Below are 14,971 nucleotides of genomic sequence, written 5' to 3' on the forward strand. Positions count from 1 at the left end.
TCAAGTTGTAGAAATATCTCAAAGATAATCAATGGAAACTGGATGCACCTGAGCTCAATTTCGAGTCTCATAGCAAAGGGTCTGAATACTTATGCAAATAAGGTATTTCTGTTTTTAATTTTAATAAATTAGAAAACATTTCTAAAAAACTGTTTTCGCTTTGCCATTATGGGGTATTGTGTGTAGATTGCTCGGGATTTTAATTTTTTAAATCAATTTTAGAATAAGGCTGTAACGTAACAAAATGCGGAAAAAGTCAAGGGGTCAGAATACTTTCCGAAGGCAGTGTATGTAGAGAAGTGTGAAGATATGAGTCTCTGATGATTTGCAAATAGCATGTCTTGTATTAACATTGATTAGCATACATATACATAATAGTCCTCATCACTTCCATATAAAAGGAGTTACTGTGCCATTGATGATGTGACTAGTACATGTACTGACTGTCAGCAATGACCTTTGACACCCAAGAAGTAAACCAGAAGTAAGGAGAAGAGACCCCCCAGTGATACATATCAAACTTATTCCTTGACATGCAACTACAAGAAACTACATTAACAACATTTCAGAGAGATGATCAGAAAAAAGTTGGCAAAATAAAGAAAATGATCATTAAATATTTCTAACACATAATAAATCATTATTGGGTTATCTGAACATATGACAATGGGTAATGTAGATTTCATTTGTTTGTTTTATATTAGTGGTTGTATTGCCCCTGTGTAATGGATTGCAGCAACCATCCATCCATGCACTTTGAAAACATTAATGCAACTGCTGAGCCAAAAAACCATCCTTGGTGTGTTAAGCCTAGTTTCAAAGCGACATATGACAACGTCAGAACAATCATGCTGCCTGGTTCTAAGACACAAAAGTCTGAACAAACAGTATGCCTACCCTACTGTGGTTTCCAGGGGTCTAAATAAAATGTCTAATGGCAAAATGGTCAAAGGGAATTAGAAAAAAAACAACACCAACCACAATCTACATAGGGATTGAATGGTGTCGCTCTTGATTGGTGTACTTACAGGAAGTCCAAGATGGCCCCTGTCCCCTTTATCCCCCTTCGAACCAGATGCTCCTTTCTCTCCCCGTATGCCTATGCCTTGCTCCCCCTAAAAGAGGCACAGAAAAGGTATTACTGATGTTTAGTACATAGGCATTAAACTCACTTACTAAAATCAATAAACATAGCTACTGTTAACTACAGTATCAAAGGATTCTGGAGGTACAGTAAGACATAACAGAGGCTACATCAACCAACTCTTACCTTTGGTCCTCCCAGTCCTTCAGGTCCCTGAGAGTTAAAGATACAATTCCAGTCAGGATATGTCAATAACTTCATGTAAATACGACATATTATCAGGAGGTTTTATGGATATTTCTGAGGGCCTATATTGCTTAATGGCGTGCCAACTGTAGTGTACTCACCGCGGGGCCAACTGGTCCTTGGGGCCCTGGAGGCCCTGGGGGCCCATAGACCTAAAGACAAACACCAGGTCATCAATGATACACTCCTTCATTAGTGGGTTCACTCTAACAACAAATCCTCTGAATCTGACCCTCTCAAGTCCACTCAAACACGCATGGGTCATTAAAAACAATGAGATATACAGCAGTGAGGGGGCCTCACCATGTCTGACCTTCCTCCCTTATCTCCGGACTCACCCTTCTGACCCTGAAGCATCAAGATACAAGGTTAACTTAGGCTACTCTCATCATAGTTAGCATGAATAAAACACTACAGTACACCCAATCAGCACTGTACAAATGAATAGCATTTCAAACAGTACTTCACTGCTCCCCAAAGCCAGGTCAGACACTTCATACTGTAGGGTCAGATGCAGTCTGAGGGGCACCATTGCGTACCATTGTTCCTGGTAATCCAATGGGGCCAGGGGGCCCAGAAACCCCCTTTTCACCAGTAGGGCCGTCTAAACCCTACAGAACAAGGAAAGGGGAGATAGTGATAGACGTTAAAATATTGCCAATATTTTGTTGTTTTGGATTGTTGTTTTGTGTTTTGTGTGTTACTTTTCATAATAAACTGTTAATCAATTTACATATTTGAATATATATTTTTTTTAATAGAAAATGTAGTCCTCTCATTTGTCAGATGTTCGAGGTCAAAATAGATCTTTAAGGCCTCAAAATGACACAATGAATTACAACCAGCTTTTTGAGATTGGTCTTGGTAGTAGTCTCCAACTCGTGGCTGCCAGGACATGAAACTGCCCACAACGAGGGACGCAATGTTGCCCATCCTTTCTCAGAGTCAAACCACCCAGACTGCTTGAATGAAAGCACTGAGATAATCGCACAACTCTTTTCAAACAATCCTTTCATGGTTAACAAAAAATACAGTACATATATCTGTTAATATGATTAACGCTGCATGGCGTCCTCATAATAACCATAAGACAACGGTAAAGCCATTCCCACAGTATGGCGTAGTCTTGCGGTATGTTTTGGCTACATGGTCTGATGAGTGTAGCCCACTCCAGCGTCAGAACTGGAGTTGATATATTACTGTAGCCTATAGAAGGTCTCTAATTACATAATACGTGGGTGGTACAAAGAGCTAAGGGCCTCCCTTCCCTCTAGTTAATGATAGTGCTCTGGCTTTGGTGTGGGAGTGTGTGTAGTGGTGTGGTGTGGGTCTGTGGTTCCCCAGTCACTCACAGGTGATCCAAAGGGACCCATGTCCCCCTTGTCTCCTTTAGGTCCTGAGAAACCCATCAGGCCCCCCTCCCCTCTGGGACCTTCGGGGCCTGCTGGGCCAACAGGACCTGGCTCTCCAGGCTTCCCCCGAGGACCCTGGCACACAAAATAGACATCATTGTCTTTGTTGTCTTTATTTTTATCGTCATCTTTGCCATGTTGTTGTTGATGTTGTGTTTTATCATCCGTAACAGCTGTACAATGGACATTTATACTGGACAATACACAATAGGGGGTGCACTAACCTTCTCTCCGTCAAGACCTGAAGGGCCTGGAAGGCCAACTTCACCCTTTGTTCCTGGTGTTCCGGGGACCCCTGGAGGGCCAGGTGGGCCCTGGATAGATAAAGAGACTGACTCATTGAAAACTGGTAGGCCTACATTTTCTGCAGCATACAGTAACCGAATGCGTCTCTAATGTACACATCTCCATCTGGCTTTTGGGGGGTCACATCATATTATTTATTTGAAAGATTCTTTTTTTTAATACAGCTGCAGAGTTTTAAAACATATATGTATGTATATATAAAATCAAAAGTTTGGACACACTCAAGGGTTTTTCTTTATTTTTACTATTTTCTACACTGTGGAATAATAGTGACTCAGAATGACTTATTGAAAACATATACTGTATATCTAGTACCGTATTCATAATAGCAAACATTGTATTGGAATTAAAGTGGCAAAATACAGTAGCCCTTTAAACTAGCTGTCTGATCACAACTGGCTGTCTTTTTGTTACACAGAACTGCATAAAGAAGGCCTATACATTTCTAATGCATCATTAACAGACTTTAGAGACCGTCACTCACCATCAAAGGTACATTCCGAATATCCTAAGGAGAAAAAAACACAATGTTAGAAGTCCTGGTACCATTTACAGTACTTTACGAATCAAACACAGGCTCATCACAGGAAGCAGCAAAGAGTTGGTGACGTACATTTTCATTGTTGATGATTTCTGATTTCCCTGGCTCCCCTGCTGCACCTGGAGGACCCTATCAAGTTGGGGATCAACAACAAAAAAAGTATATTAAGAATCATAATAATTCATTTGCGCAAATCTCCCACTGGCATTTACGCATGACAGAGCCTGTACTTACTCTTGGTCCAGCTGGGCCATCAGATCCTGCTTCCCCCTGGAGGATGATCAAAGGTTAGACAGTTAGCCTCTCCCCTTTCAATTATCAATCTCAACACAGCATTCAACACTAGCAGGATGGGAGTGAACGTTACTTGAGCAAAATGAGAGGACAATGTTAAGTGATCATACGTTTCCTGTTGGGCCAAAATGTCAACCGAGGCTACAAAAAGTTCCCATCTCACCTTGAGACCTTGGTCGCCTTTGTCACCCTGGGAAAGATTTAAAAAAAAATGTTTTATTGTCATGCATGATATTATTAAACCAAGGTAGCTTTTTCTGACTAGTATACAGCCTCGTGTTGGATAGCTTTAGTACCTTGGATCCTGATAGGCCTGGGAGTCCTGGTGTCCCTGGTTCTCCTTTGATGCCAGTTCCTGCTGCGCTGGGTTCGCCCTTGTCACCCTGCCACAGAACAGGACATGGACAGTGTCATTGACGACCGTACAGGACAACACACTCTACTGTACAACACTGAGACACCATCCCATTGACTGTGCCATTAACGAGAGATGAATAACACAGCCCTGAAGGTTGGTCACAACGGATCTATACGGATCTGAACCACAAAGTGAATCACATGAAAACATCCAACAGCACAGCTCCTTGTCCACAGCTTTAGTTCTTAACCCCTCAACACAGAGGCACGCACTCAAATCTGCAAAAGCATTCTCTAACAAGAGGATGTTTTCACACATTTGGCAAATCTCTGTGATTTGATGGAAACAGGGTCATGTGAGTGAACGATTTCTCTGAAATGGCCCGCTGTCACGTGATGCATGTTATGCCGCGTCACTGCAGTACAAGCAGCTATAAGAAGAAAGTCATTCAGGAAGCTGATTTTTCAGTCCATAACTACTGCAAAGATCAAAGCACCTCTACACAAGCCAAGCCTCCTAACAGAGGAGAAAGCTAAAGAAGCAACTCGAGACTCTATTCGCAGCTCCAGTCAGTCACAAAGACAAACAGTGAGACGACTGACTTGATGGAGCTCTTGTTGTTATGGGAACACTGATGATTGACAGACACGGAGCACAAACACAATGTCCATTCCAGGCCTACCCTGTAGCCCCTCTTTCCAGGAAACCCAGGTGTACCGGGGATACCAGCTTGACCCTTTATAGTGGAAAGAAGAGTTTCAGTACCCTGGATATATATATAGGCTTTTACGATCTGTGTTAGCCACACCATTCCAAGGAAATTACCTTTCTTCCAGGAGCGCCTGGAAAACCTGGCTCTCCCTACGGTGTCCAAGATGGCACAAAGGTCAAAGGTAGGGGGAAAAGAAAGAAGACAGAAAGAATGAAAGTCCTACTCTTCTTTTTCAAATATTGCTGAACCAATATGTGAAAAAGCACACACGTGCACATGCACACAGAGGGAGGTAAGCTAATTGGTACTCAGTAAATTTGCCTCTTTGAATGAGTAGCCATGCCACATATCCCTAACAAGCAGGTTCTATACATTTCCTAATAGTCTGAAACAGCACGGGGCCTGTTCACATCCACATGTTTGTCAGTTTTCTTGGAAGAACATCATTCCCTCATCATTCCCTCAGCGCAAGTAAACAACATGCACTGGGATCGATATTTGGAAAGGCATGTCTGGGTTGGTGCCTTCTACGCTTGCACATAGCTGGTCTGGGTTTGGACATGGATCTGTCGCTGATTGTCATCCGTCAAGAGCTTCTAGCCCACCGCAAGCCGATTAACCCTCGAAATTGGTTGCTATAAATAGTGAAGAGCACACGAGAGTTATTTAATTCATCCCTGTGTTTGCTCCCCTCTTCAATTGGCTAGATTAACGAGGAGACACACGGCGGATGATGCATGGTCACAGCTGTGACCACAGGACCTGCACGGGTTTATAGCAGGCGGCTGTGGTCCGAGTCCCAAATGGCACTCTATTCCTGGTCAAAAGTAGTGCACTTGATATGAAACAGGGGGCCATTAGGGACGCAACCGGTGCCTCTCGCTTGCTTATACAGTATCTACTTGACTTGCTGAGACTCAAATGCCATGTCTTATGCCAAAAGTTACCAGGGTGACTTCTCTCGTAACAATTTACACCCCATTTCCAATTACTAATCATGAATGTCAAGATTTGGTTCTTAAATCAAGATGCAGAACAACCATGGACCTGGGACTATTACTCAAAAAGGCAATGCACTATTTATCATTGGTTTGACTTGTATTTTGGGGAACATTTGGATTAGGAAATTCTTTGTCAGGCAGTTCAACAGACAGCATACTGGGAACACAGCCCTCTAACTCAACTCTGGACCTCCAAGCCGGTGCCACTGCCCTTTTTCATTGTTCCCCTCTAATCAGGGACTGATTTAGTGGGTGCAATTAATTATCAGGTAGAACAGAAAACCAGCAGGCTCCGGACCTCATATGGTTAGATTTGAATACCTCTGGCATAGAGTATACTACCAGTTAACAGATACAAAGCATTCTCCCAAATTGTTTTTGACAAACAAAGGACTGAGAGGAACAATATGGAGGGAGAAAGACACTGGACTGCTCCCATCATTTCATCTCAGATACACAGTATGCACACTGTCAGACACACTGTATGCACAGGATGGATTAGGACAAGGGTGAAAGGTCAGGAGATAGTTGCACATGGGTGGACTACCTTCAATCCTTGTTTCCCTGGCATTCCCGGCATACCAAAGTCCCCCTAAAAGAGGACATTGATTATCAATAACTACAGCGATTTTGTTCCCAAACAAGCAGGACAGCACACAGTTAGTATTGACGAAACACACTGAAGCTGAAATGAAAACGCATCAATTGGAGGCACAATTCAACCAACCAAAACAAACTTGTTGTTGCCATGTATCAAAGTAATGAAAACAAATGATCAATGTCCGTGACCAAGATCCTCAAGAGAAAAAGCATATTACATAAACAAATAAGAACAGAGACATGGGGAGGAGTGGTGGAACGTCCCTGGCAGAGAGAGCAAAGGCGGCAGTCTGACTCCTCTACGTCTGACAAAGGGGCAGGTGGCATCACCCAACTTGGCAACTCTCCTCTCCTCTCCCCCACCCTACCGACAGACACTCAGCAAGTGCATTTCTGCTGGAGCCTCTGACAGGTGCTGTGGTTCAGGCTCACTGTGGAGGGGGGAGGAGAGTGGGAGGGGGGAGGATGGGGCGCCAGTAGACTGCAGACTGTACTGGACCAATGGGGGGGGGGGGGGGGCACCGAGCCAGAGCCCAGCCCCCGCAGCCACAGCCCCCGCAGCCACAGCCCCCGCAGCCACAGCCCCCGCAGCCACAGCCCCCGCAGCCACAGCCCCCGCAGCCACAGCCCCCGCAGCCACAGCCCCCGCAGCCACAGCCCCCGCAGCCACAGCCCCCGCATGCCCAACTGCCCCATGGCTTTCACACCAACCCGTCAGGGGGTTGTCACGTGGGGATAGAGTGTCCGTCCGTTTCTGAGAAGATGAAAGCGCTGAGCGGGCCCCCTGGCCAGGAGGGATCAGGTCAGGTGAGCGACGATGGCTCTAATCACATGGAGGGGCCCCCAGCAATCACAGCAAAGAAACAGGAAGCACAGCTCCCTTTGATCTCCTGCTTCTCTAATCAGCTCGCACCATTCCTCCCATCTACTTAGCTATCCCTACCCGTCAGCGTCACTCCCCACCCCCTGGTTCTATTTTCACACCGGCGTGTGTGTATGAAACTCCATGGGTGTAGGCCCGCGCGTAATCTGTCGACTGATAAGCCTGGTGCTTGATTTATCAATAGGCTAATCTCTTTATTGAAACGATGCGGTCATGGCCTTTCCAGTTCAGAGGAAATGCCCTGTTGGTCACAGGGGAAAAGATTCATCATCTGTTCAAAACAAACTGTAATGATCCCTCTGATACACCAGTAAAGAGGGCGTAAACAGTGTGAGATACTTTAAGATGGCCTTAAAATGGCCACTGCAGCTACTACCACTACCAGAGTGGATCTGAGGCAAGTGAAAGGAATAATAGCACTAGGTAGGTGAATAGAGAGGCCTACTTTTTGTCTTCCCCTCTGGTCTAATGTGCTCTCCAGCTGTGCTGGTCTAGGGCTCTCTGATTTCGAGGGAAAGTGAGGGCAGAGCCCCATTCAGTCAGACAGACGGTCGGTGTCTGAAGCGCTAGGCTTGGCAAAGTCTACCTCCCCACACACCTCTTCCCCCTGTGTTCTGAGCACCACTGTCACCTTATCCACTGTCTCTGGGTCTCTGTCGTCTGCTTTCCTGACTGGAGTGTCTGGGAGTGCCCACACAGCTCTGACCCAAGGGAGACATTTCAAAAGCAGGCTTTTCTAACAGCCTAACAGGCTCATTAAATCAACCAGTCGTCCAGACCGGGGGGGAGACATCCGCCATTACAGGGCTAATGGTGAACCCCTGTACGGCAACGGTGAGCTTGTTCACCATTACGAAAGCAGAGCAGAGGAGGAGGTCTATGGCTATCCTGTTCACTTCCTCTATGTCTAGCCTGGTTGACTGTAGCCTGGCGACTGTAGCCTGGCGACTGTAGCCTGGCGACTGTAGCCTGTAGCCTGGCGACTGTATCCTGCTGAGCGGGAGATGTGGAAGTAGCTCGGTCAGACTTGTGGTCGGCACCATGTGGACATTAACGATTATGGCCCATGCCACAATCCTTTACCTGTTCTTTTTATTACAATCTGGTTGTACAATACTGTGAGCCTGATCCAACATTGTGGAGTATAAATATAGAACAAAGTTCCCTTGGGCAGAGGCAAATCCCAAATCCTAAGGTGAATATAGTGTAGCTTTGGAACATTTCCTGCAAAAGCGCTTTCTCTTTACTATAAAACAATTCGAGCCATTCCTCTCACAGCCCCACTGTTGCTGTGGATACCGTGTCTCTGCTAAAAGCGCCCTTCCTTGAAGTGTTTTTCCCTCTCTTTCCCAATCCCTCGGTCTGTGGAGTCTAATGGGGAAAACACACGGCAGCTGCTACTGCTGTGTCGGGCGGCTCAGGTCGAGGAAGCGGGAATGTTCACCATGGAAACTGGTCGGCCATGAGTCCGAGACTCAAGGAGGGCAAAGTCGGTATGACAGGGAGCTGACAGGTAAGAAAACAAGTGGCTATGCTACATCATCCAGTCACGTCACTGGAGAATGTCCCACAGAGGGCGCTGCTCACTGTCTATGAGAGACTGAGTCAAAGGACTGAAGAGGCCTGGGGATCACATGTGTTCAAATCCCAGGGGGGTGAATGGGAGGATGAGAGCAACCATGTTGTTGTTGTTGAAGCTTTCCGGTCAGAGATGGGCAATACAGCTTCTTCTGGAAGGCTCCTCCCACCCCCCGTGTGGCGCCTTCTCTGACACAACGTTTTTCATCCTAGGATTGTTTGGTCTGTTTCTTTGATTGCATCACATGATGTATAAGATAATTTGCCCACATATTGGGATGACTGAAATAAACGTGTGCCTTCTGATTTATAGTAACTGTCCAGTGTTTCCAGATTTCTACGAAATATGACCTGGTCGGCACTCAGAAAAAAGAGATTCAAGGTTTCTTTTCAGTATTTATTTCATTCAGGGGTGGTTATATTGTATATTTGTGATGCATTATTGACATGTGCCTGTTCCAGGAGCACGCACACGAACGCACCTGTCGGTCGTTACACCTTAACAAGCTCAAAATAAAGAAGAGCACCTGAAGAGGAGACACTGATGACACTGACGAAGGCCAAAACGTTTGTCTATCTACCCACCCCTGAATTAAATAAATACTAAAAAGATACCTTGAATTTCCTTTTTGAGTGTGGACCAGCTACGCAATTATGGAATTCTATTCTATTTTGGTGGATGCACCTGTTCTGAGCGCAGTATGAAATATGACCTGTAATGACTTAGAATATGAGTGAAATAGTTCTCCTTTCAAAAAATGGTAATTAGGTATGTTAAAAAGCAGCTTTTCTGTGTTGGAATGGTGTGGGCGTACCCCAACAACAGAATGGTGTGGGAGTAGACCGCTGAGTGGTCAGCTCATCCTCCTCTAGACCATTGATTGACCAGCTCATGACATCATACTCTATGAGGAAATAGCAAGCATTTTTTAAATGGTTTGTTTGAGATACAAGTTTTTGGTGGGGTTTTTGAAAAAAATGTTGTCTCCAATTTAGTCTTTGGCCACAAATACGAGTATAGGGCAAGTCAACAAAATGATTTGGGTATGAGTTAACAGAAGAAGACATCGTAAAAGTGGGATTTTCACTGGACAGTTACTTTAAAAAACATCAATGTTCAAATGAACTAGTTCAACAGCACAAACTATATTAGGGTAATTATCTCAAACAAGCAATAACAAAATCAAGCCACAGACAGTGCTCAATTTATCTTTAAAATAACTTCAGATGGCACACTCCACATATAGCTGCCAGTACTTTTCTCCCCTCTCCCCTATGAGGCCTTTCTTCCCCTCACCTCCCTACAGTGTGGATGGAGACATCATCAGAGGAAAGACTCAAATAGAGGGACTCAAAAGACAACCAATGCTACCAAGGGAAATAAGTATTCCATTCTGAAAGTGGGCTACATAAATCTCCTAAAAACGTCTCCTAGCCATGTCAACGTCTAGACCTCTGGGCTCTGAGCCTCGCATGGTGGTCCCTTGACTGAAGGGGGGTGGGGGGGTCTAGTGAGGGAAATGAATATTCCATCAAGCCCTACCAAACAGGAGGGAATTACACAGGACAAGACCGCACCACTTGGGCTTTTTGAACTGGGATGATATCTGGGCCAGATTCAGGAACCAGCCCAGAGTTTGTCTATGATCTGTGTCTACAGATAAATACTCCCGGGTTATTTTAGATAATATTATTTACAACCTGCTACCGTCTGGTGGCTGCACACCCACTATCACATGTTTCACTGGGAGGCTCCTATCCTGTGAGGCTTTAAGTGAAAATAATTCAGCCCATTCATGAAAATATACTAATGGACCAAATTCAGTGGTGTGGGGTCTGAGGGGTGCGTTTGTGCTTCAGCGGGTGTCAGCTAAACAATAAGCTTCCTAAACTCCCACGTCATGTTTTTGACAGTCAGAGAAATTCACATAGAACCTGTGAGACACCATTGCTTCTATCTAACCAACAACAGAGAAAGATATTATAATACGGCTCTTACCTTCAGTCCAAGCTCTCCCTTCAGTCCCTACAGAAGGAGAGAGAAAGACAAGAGAAACACAAAACATTTAGTCACATATTCTAAATAATTCCTATGATTTATTTTTCAATATATGAAAATACAGCCAGTCAAAGTTGAGAGGAAGACCCTTTCCTTGTGCCTCTGTAAATGGAGTTACAGCCCTGTACAATTCCACCAGATGGTGCAACACACTCTGATAGTAGTGGACCCATAAACAAACTCTTGACGCAGCTACAAAAAGGTATTGGATCCTCCATCAGGAACAGGGTGCAGTGGAAACATGGGAGAGTTTGTATTTCAATGCCTTCACATTTGAGTAACTCACACACCTCTGAACATCTAGTGCAACACTAACTTTCAAAGCGGTGAACTTACTCTCGTAAAAACATGGCCATGGCTTTAGTTAAGCCTTAGTCTTGGTTGTCCTCTGAGCAACCTACTGTAGGGTTGTTCAACCTCCTCATAAACCAGACTGAACTTTTTGGGGCTCTGTCATGGGAAAACAGTGAGATGGAGGAAAGCTGGAGTTGACAAGGCAATAATATAACTAGGAGCTGGAAGCTGTTGGTTCTTCCAGAGTTCCTCAAAATAGGGGTCAAACATAAATGAAATGGCAATTGCCAAACAGAAATACCTATTTTACAAACTCACAGTTTGACTCAAACTCTGTATATCTCACTTGAGGAAGTGTACTAATGACTTTGAGAGCGGATCGTGTCATAGAGAGGCTGTGGTTTGCTGACAGCAGCAGCCAAACAGTTTGACAATGCCCAGATGGCTAAGACGTTTAACCTGCTCCAGAGGCTTGTGTGGATGTGACCCTGTTTTGTTGGGGGATGTGGGAGCCATGCAGGCTGTTGTTGTCCTCCCTCTTTTTTCTTTCTCTACCTCTCTTTTCAACCCCTATCGCTACCCCATCGTCCTCTTCTCTCTTTCCCCTTTTCAATCTCTTTCCCTCTTTCTATCTATGTGCATTTTTAAACTTAACCTTTATCTTCTCTAGGGTAGGGGGCAGTATTTTCACGGCCGGATGAAAAACGTACCCAAATTAACCTCTCTAGGGTAGGGGGCAGTATTTGCACGGCCGGATAAAAAAACGTACCCAATTTAATCTGGTTATTACTACTGCCCAGAAATATAATTGTTTGATTTGGATAGAAAACACCCTAAAGTTTCTAAAACTGTTTGAATGGTGTCTGTGAGTATACCAGAACTCATATGGCAGGCAAAAACCTGAGAAGATTTCAAACAGGAAGTGCCCTCTCTGACCATTTCTTGGCCTTCTACACTCTCTTTATTGAAAACTGAGGATCTCTGCTGTAACGTGACACTTCCTACGGCTCCCATAGGCTCTCAGAAGGTTGAATGATGACTTTGAAGCCCATGGCTGAAAAACAGTAGCGCATTTGGTAAGTGGTCGATCTGAGAACAATGAGACGGGGGCGCGCGTGCACGTGAAGAGTCCATTTTAGATTTTCAGTCTTTGAACGAAAAAAGGGTTTCCCGGTCGGAATATTATCGCTTTTTTACGAGAAAAATCGTATAAAAATTGATTTTAAACAGCAGTTGACATGCTACGAAGTACGGTAATGGAATATTTAGACATTTTTTGTCACGATACGCGCCGGGCACGTCACCCTTCGTTACCCTTCGGATAGTGTCTTGAACGCACAAACAAAACAGAGGATATTTGAACATAACTATGGATTATTTTGAACCAAACCAACATTTGTTATTGAAGTAGAAGTTCTGGGAGTGCATTCTGACGAAGAACAGCAAAGGTAATCCAATTTTTCTTATAGTAAATCTGAGTTTTGTGAGTGCCAAACTTGGTGGGTGTCAAAATAGCTAGCCTGTGATGGCGAGCTATCTACTCAATTAAAATAATTGTTATGTTTTTTGTGAACATTTATCGTGAGTAATTTAGTAAATTCACCGGAGGTTTGCGGTGGGTATGCTAGTTCTGAACGTCACATGCTAATGTAAAAAGCAGGTTTTTGATATAAATATGAACTTAATTGAACAAAACATGCATGTATTGTATAACATAATGTCCTAGGTGTCACAGATTATGTCGTGGTGTTGCAGGGAAGACCAAAATGCAGAGGAGTTGAGGATACTCATATTTTAATTACCAAAAAAGGAGTAAAGCATCCACTTGACAAAACAATAAATGATACTCACGACACGAAACAGTTTTGCAGGCTCACAAACGCAGTGCAAAAACAACTACCCACAAAACCAAGTGACAAACATACTCCTACATATATGACTCCCAATCAGGAACAACGATCCCCAGCTGTTCCTGATCAGGAGTCACAAGACCAACACAGAACATTCACACACAAGACTGCCACGTCCTGACCCCAAAACTACTACAACAGCTCCATCTGCTGGTCAGGACGTGACACTAGGAGTGTCATCTGATGAAGATCATCAAAGGTTAGTGCTGCATTTAGCTGTGGTTTGGGTTTATGTGACATTATATGCTAGCTTGAAAAATGGGTGTCTGATTATTTCTGGCTGGGTACTCTGCTGACATAATCTAATGTTTTGCTTTCGTTGTAAAGCCTTTTTGAAATCGGACAGTGTGGTTAGATTAACGAGAGTCTTGTCTTTAAAATGGTGTAACATAGTCGTATGTTTGAGAAATTGAAGTAATAGCATTTCTAAGGTATTTGAATATCGCGCCACGGGATTCCACTGGCTGTTGAGTAGGTGGGACCATTTTGTCCCACATACCCTAGAGAGGTTAAACGGCCTACTACTCGGGCCCAGGATATGCATAGAATATGCATATTATTAGTAGATGTGGATAGAAAACACTCTGAAGTTTCTAAAACTGTTTGAATGGTGTCTGTGAGTATAACAGAACTCATATGGCAGGCAAAAACCTGAGAAAAATCGAACCAGGAAGTCGGAAGTCTGGTGCTTGTAGTCCTTTCAAGTCATTGCCTATCGAACACACAGTGACTTAGGGTTCATTTTGCACTTCCTAAGACTTCCACTAGATGTCAACAGTCTTTAGAAAGTTGTTTGGGGCGTCTATGATGAACAGAGAGTGAACAGAGGTAGTTGGAAGTTGTTGACTCAGGAAAGCAAATGAGTTCATTGGCGTGCATTCACATGAGAGTTAGCTGTGTTCCAAAACGTTTTTCAAGACACTGGAATCGTCCGGTTTGAATATTATTGAAGTTCTAAGTTAAAAAGGCCCTAAAGCATGATGCTATACAACGTTTGACATGTTTGAACGAACGTAAATATAACTTTTTTTTACTTTTCGTTGTGGCATTTTGGCCGTGCTTCCTACACTTGGAGTAGCTTACTGAACGCGGAAACAACAAAGAGTTATTTGGACATAAATTATGGACTTTATCGAACAAAACAACATTTATTGTGGACCTGGGATCCCTGGAAGTGCCTTCTGATGAAGATCATCAAAGGTAAGTGAATATTTCTAATGCTATTTATGATTTTAGATGACTCCAAAATGGCGGGTATCTGTATTGCCTAGTGTATTTTTCTGAGCACAGTAGTCAGATTATTGCAAAGTGTGCTTTCCCCGTGAAGCTTTTTTGAAATCTGTCACAGCGGTTGCATAAAGGAGATGTTCATCTATAATTCTTTGAATAATAGTTTAATATTTTATCAACGTTTATGATGAGTATTTTTGTAAATTGTTGTGCTGATTCACCAGTAGTACTGGAGGCAAAATATTTTCTGAACATCCCGCGGCAATGTAAAAGGCTGTTTTTGGATATAAATATCAACTTGATCGAACAAAAAATGCATGAATTGTGTAACATGATGTCCTAGGAGTGTCATCTGATGAAGATCATCAAAGGTTAGTGCATAATTTTAGCTGAATTTCTGGTATTTGTGACGCCTGTCCTTGCTAGGAAAATGGCTGTGTGGTTTTTCTTGTGTTGGAACTGT

At 43.7% G+C, this 14,971-nt stretch overlaps 1 protein-coding gene across 19 annotated transcripts in view; it reads right to left on the reverse strand.

The window, feature by feature from the left end:
• Positions 1-14,971, reverse strand: part of LOC115153152 (collagen alpha-1(XIII) chain) — a 118,808-nt gene that overhangs the window by 18,957 nt on the left and 84,880 nt on the right. For 13 of the 19 annotated variants that reach the window (XM_029698256.1, XM_029698262.1, XM_029698257.1 and 10 more), the window contains 16 exons: positions 11,015-11,041; positions 6,502-6,546; positions 5,067-5,102; positions 4,924-4,977; positions 4,180-4,266; positions 4,047-4,073; positions 3,824-3,859; positions 3,662-3,718; positions 3,533-3,556; positions 2,967-3,056; positions 2,683-2,817; positions 1,870-1,941; positions 1,634-1,678; positions 1,432-1,482; positions 1,271-1,297; positions 1,029-1,115 (listed from right to left, as the gene is read on the reverse strand). In XM_029698256.1, the coding sequence (XP_029554116.1) occupies positions 1,029-1,115; positions 1,271-1,297; positions 1,432-1,482; positions 1,634-1,678; positions 1,870-1,941; positions 2,683-2,817; positions 2,967-3,056; positions 3,533-3,556; positions 3,662-3,718; positions 3,824-3,859; positions 4,047-4,073; positions 4,180-4,266; positions 4,924-4,977; positions 5,067-5,102; positions 6,502-6,546; positions 11,015-11,041 (900 nt within the window). The remainder of the gene's footprint in view (positions 1-1,028; positions 1,116-1,270; positions 1,298-1,431; positions 1,483-1,633; positions 1,679-1,869; positions 1,942-2,682; positions 2,818-2,966; positions 3,057-3,532; positions 3,557-3,661; positions 3,719-3,823; positions 3,860-4,046; positions 4,074-4,179; positions 4,267-4,923; positions 4,978-5,066; positions 5,103-6,501; positions 6,547-11,014; positions 11,042-14,971) is intronic. The other 6 variants (XM_029698259.1, XM_029698265.1, XM_029698260.1 and 3 more) reach the window with 6 other exon arrangements.

The sequence above is a fragment of the Salmo trutta genome, chromosome 18 (genome assembly GCF_901001165.1).
Source record: "Salmo trutta chromosome 18, fSalTru1.1, whole genome shotgun sequence".
NCBI lineage: Eukaryota > Metazoa > Chordata > Actinopteri > Salmoniformes > Salmonidae > Salmo > Salmo trutta.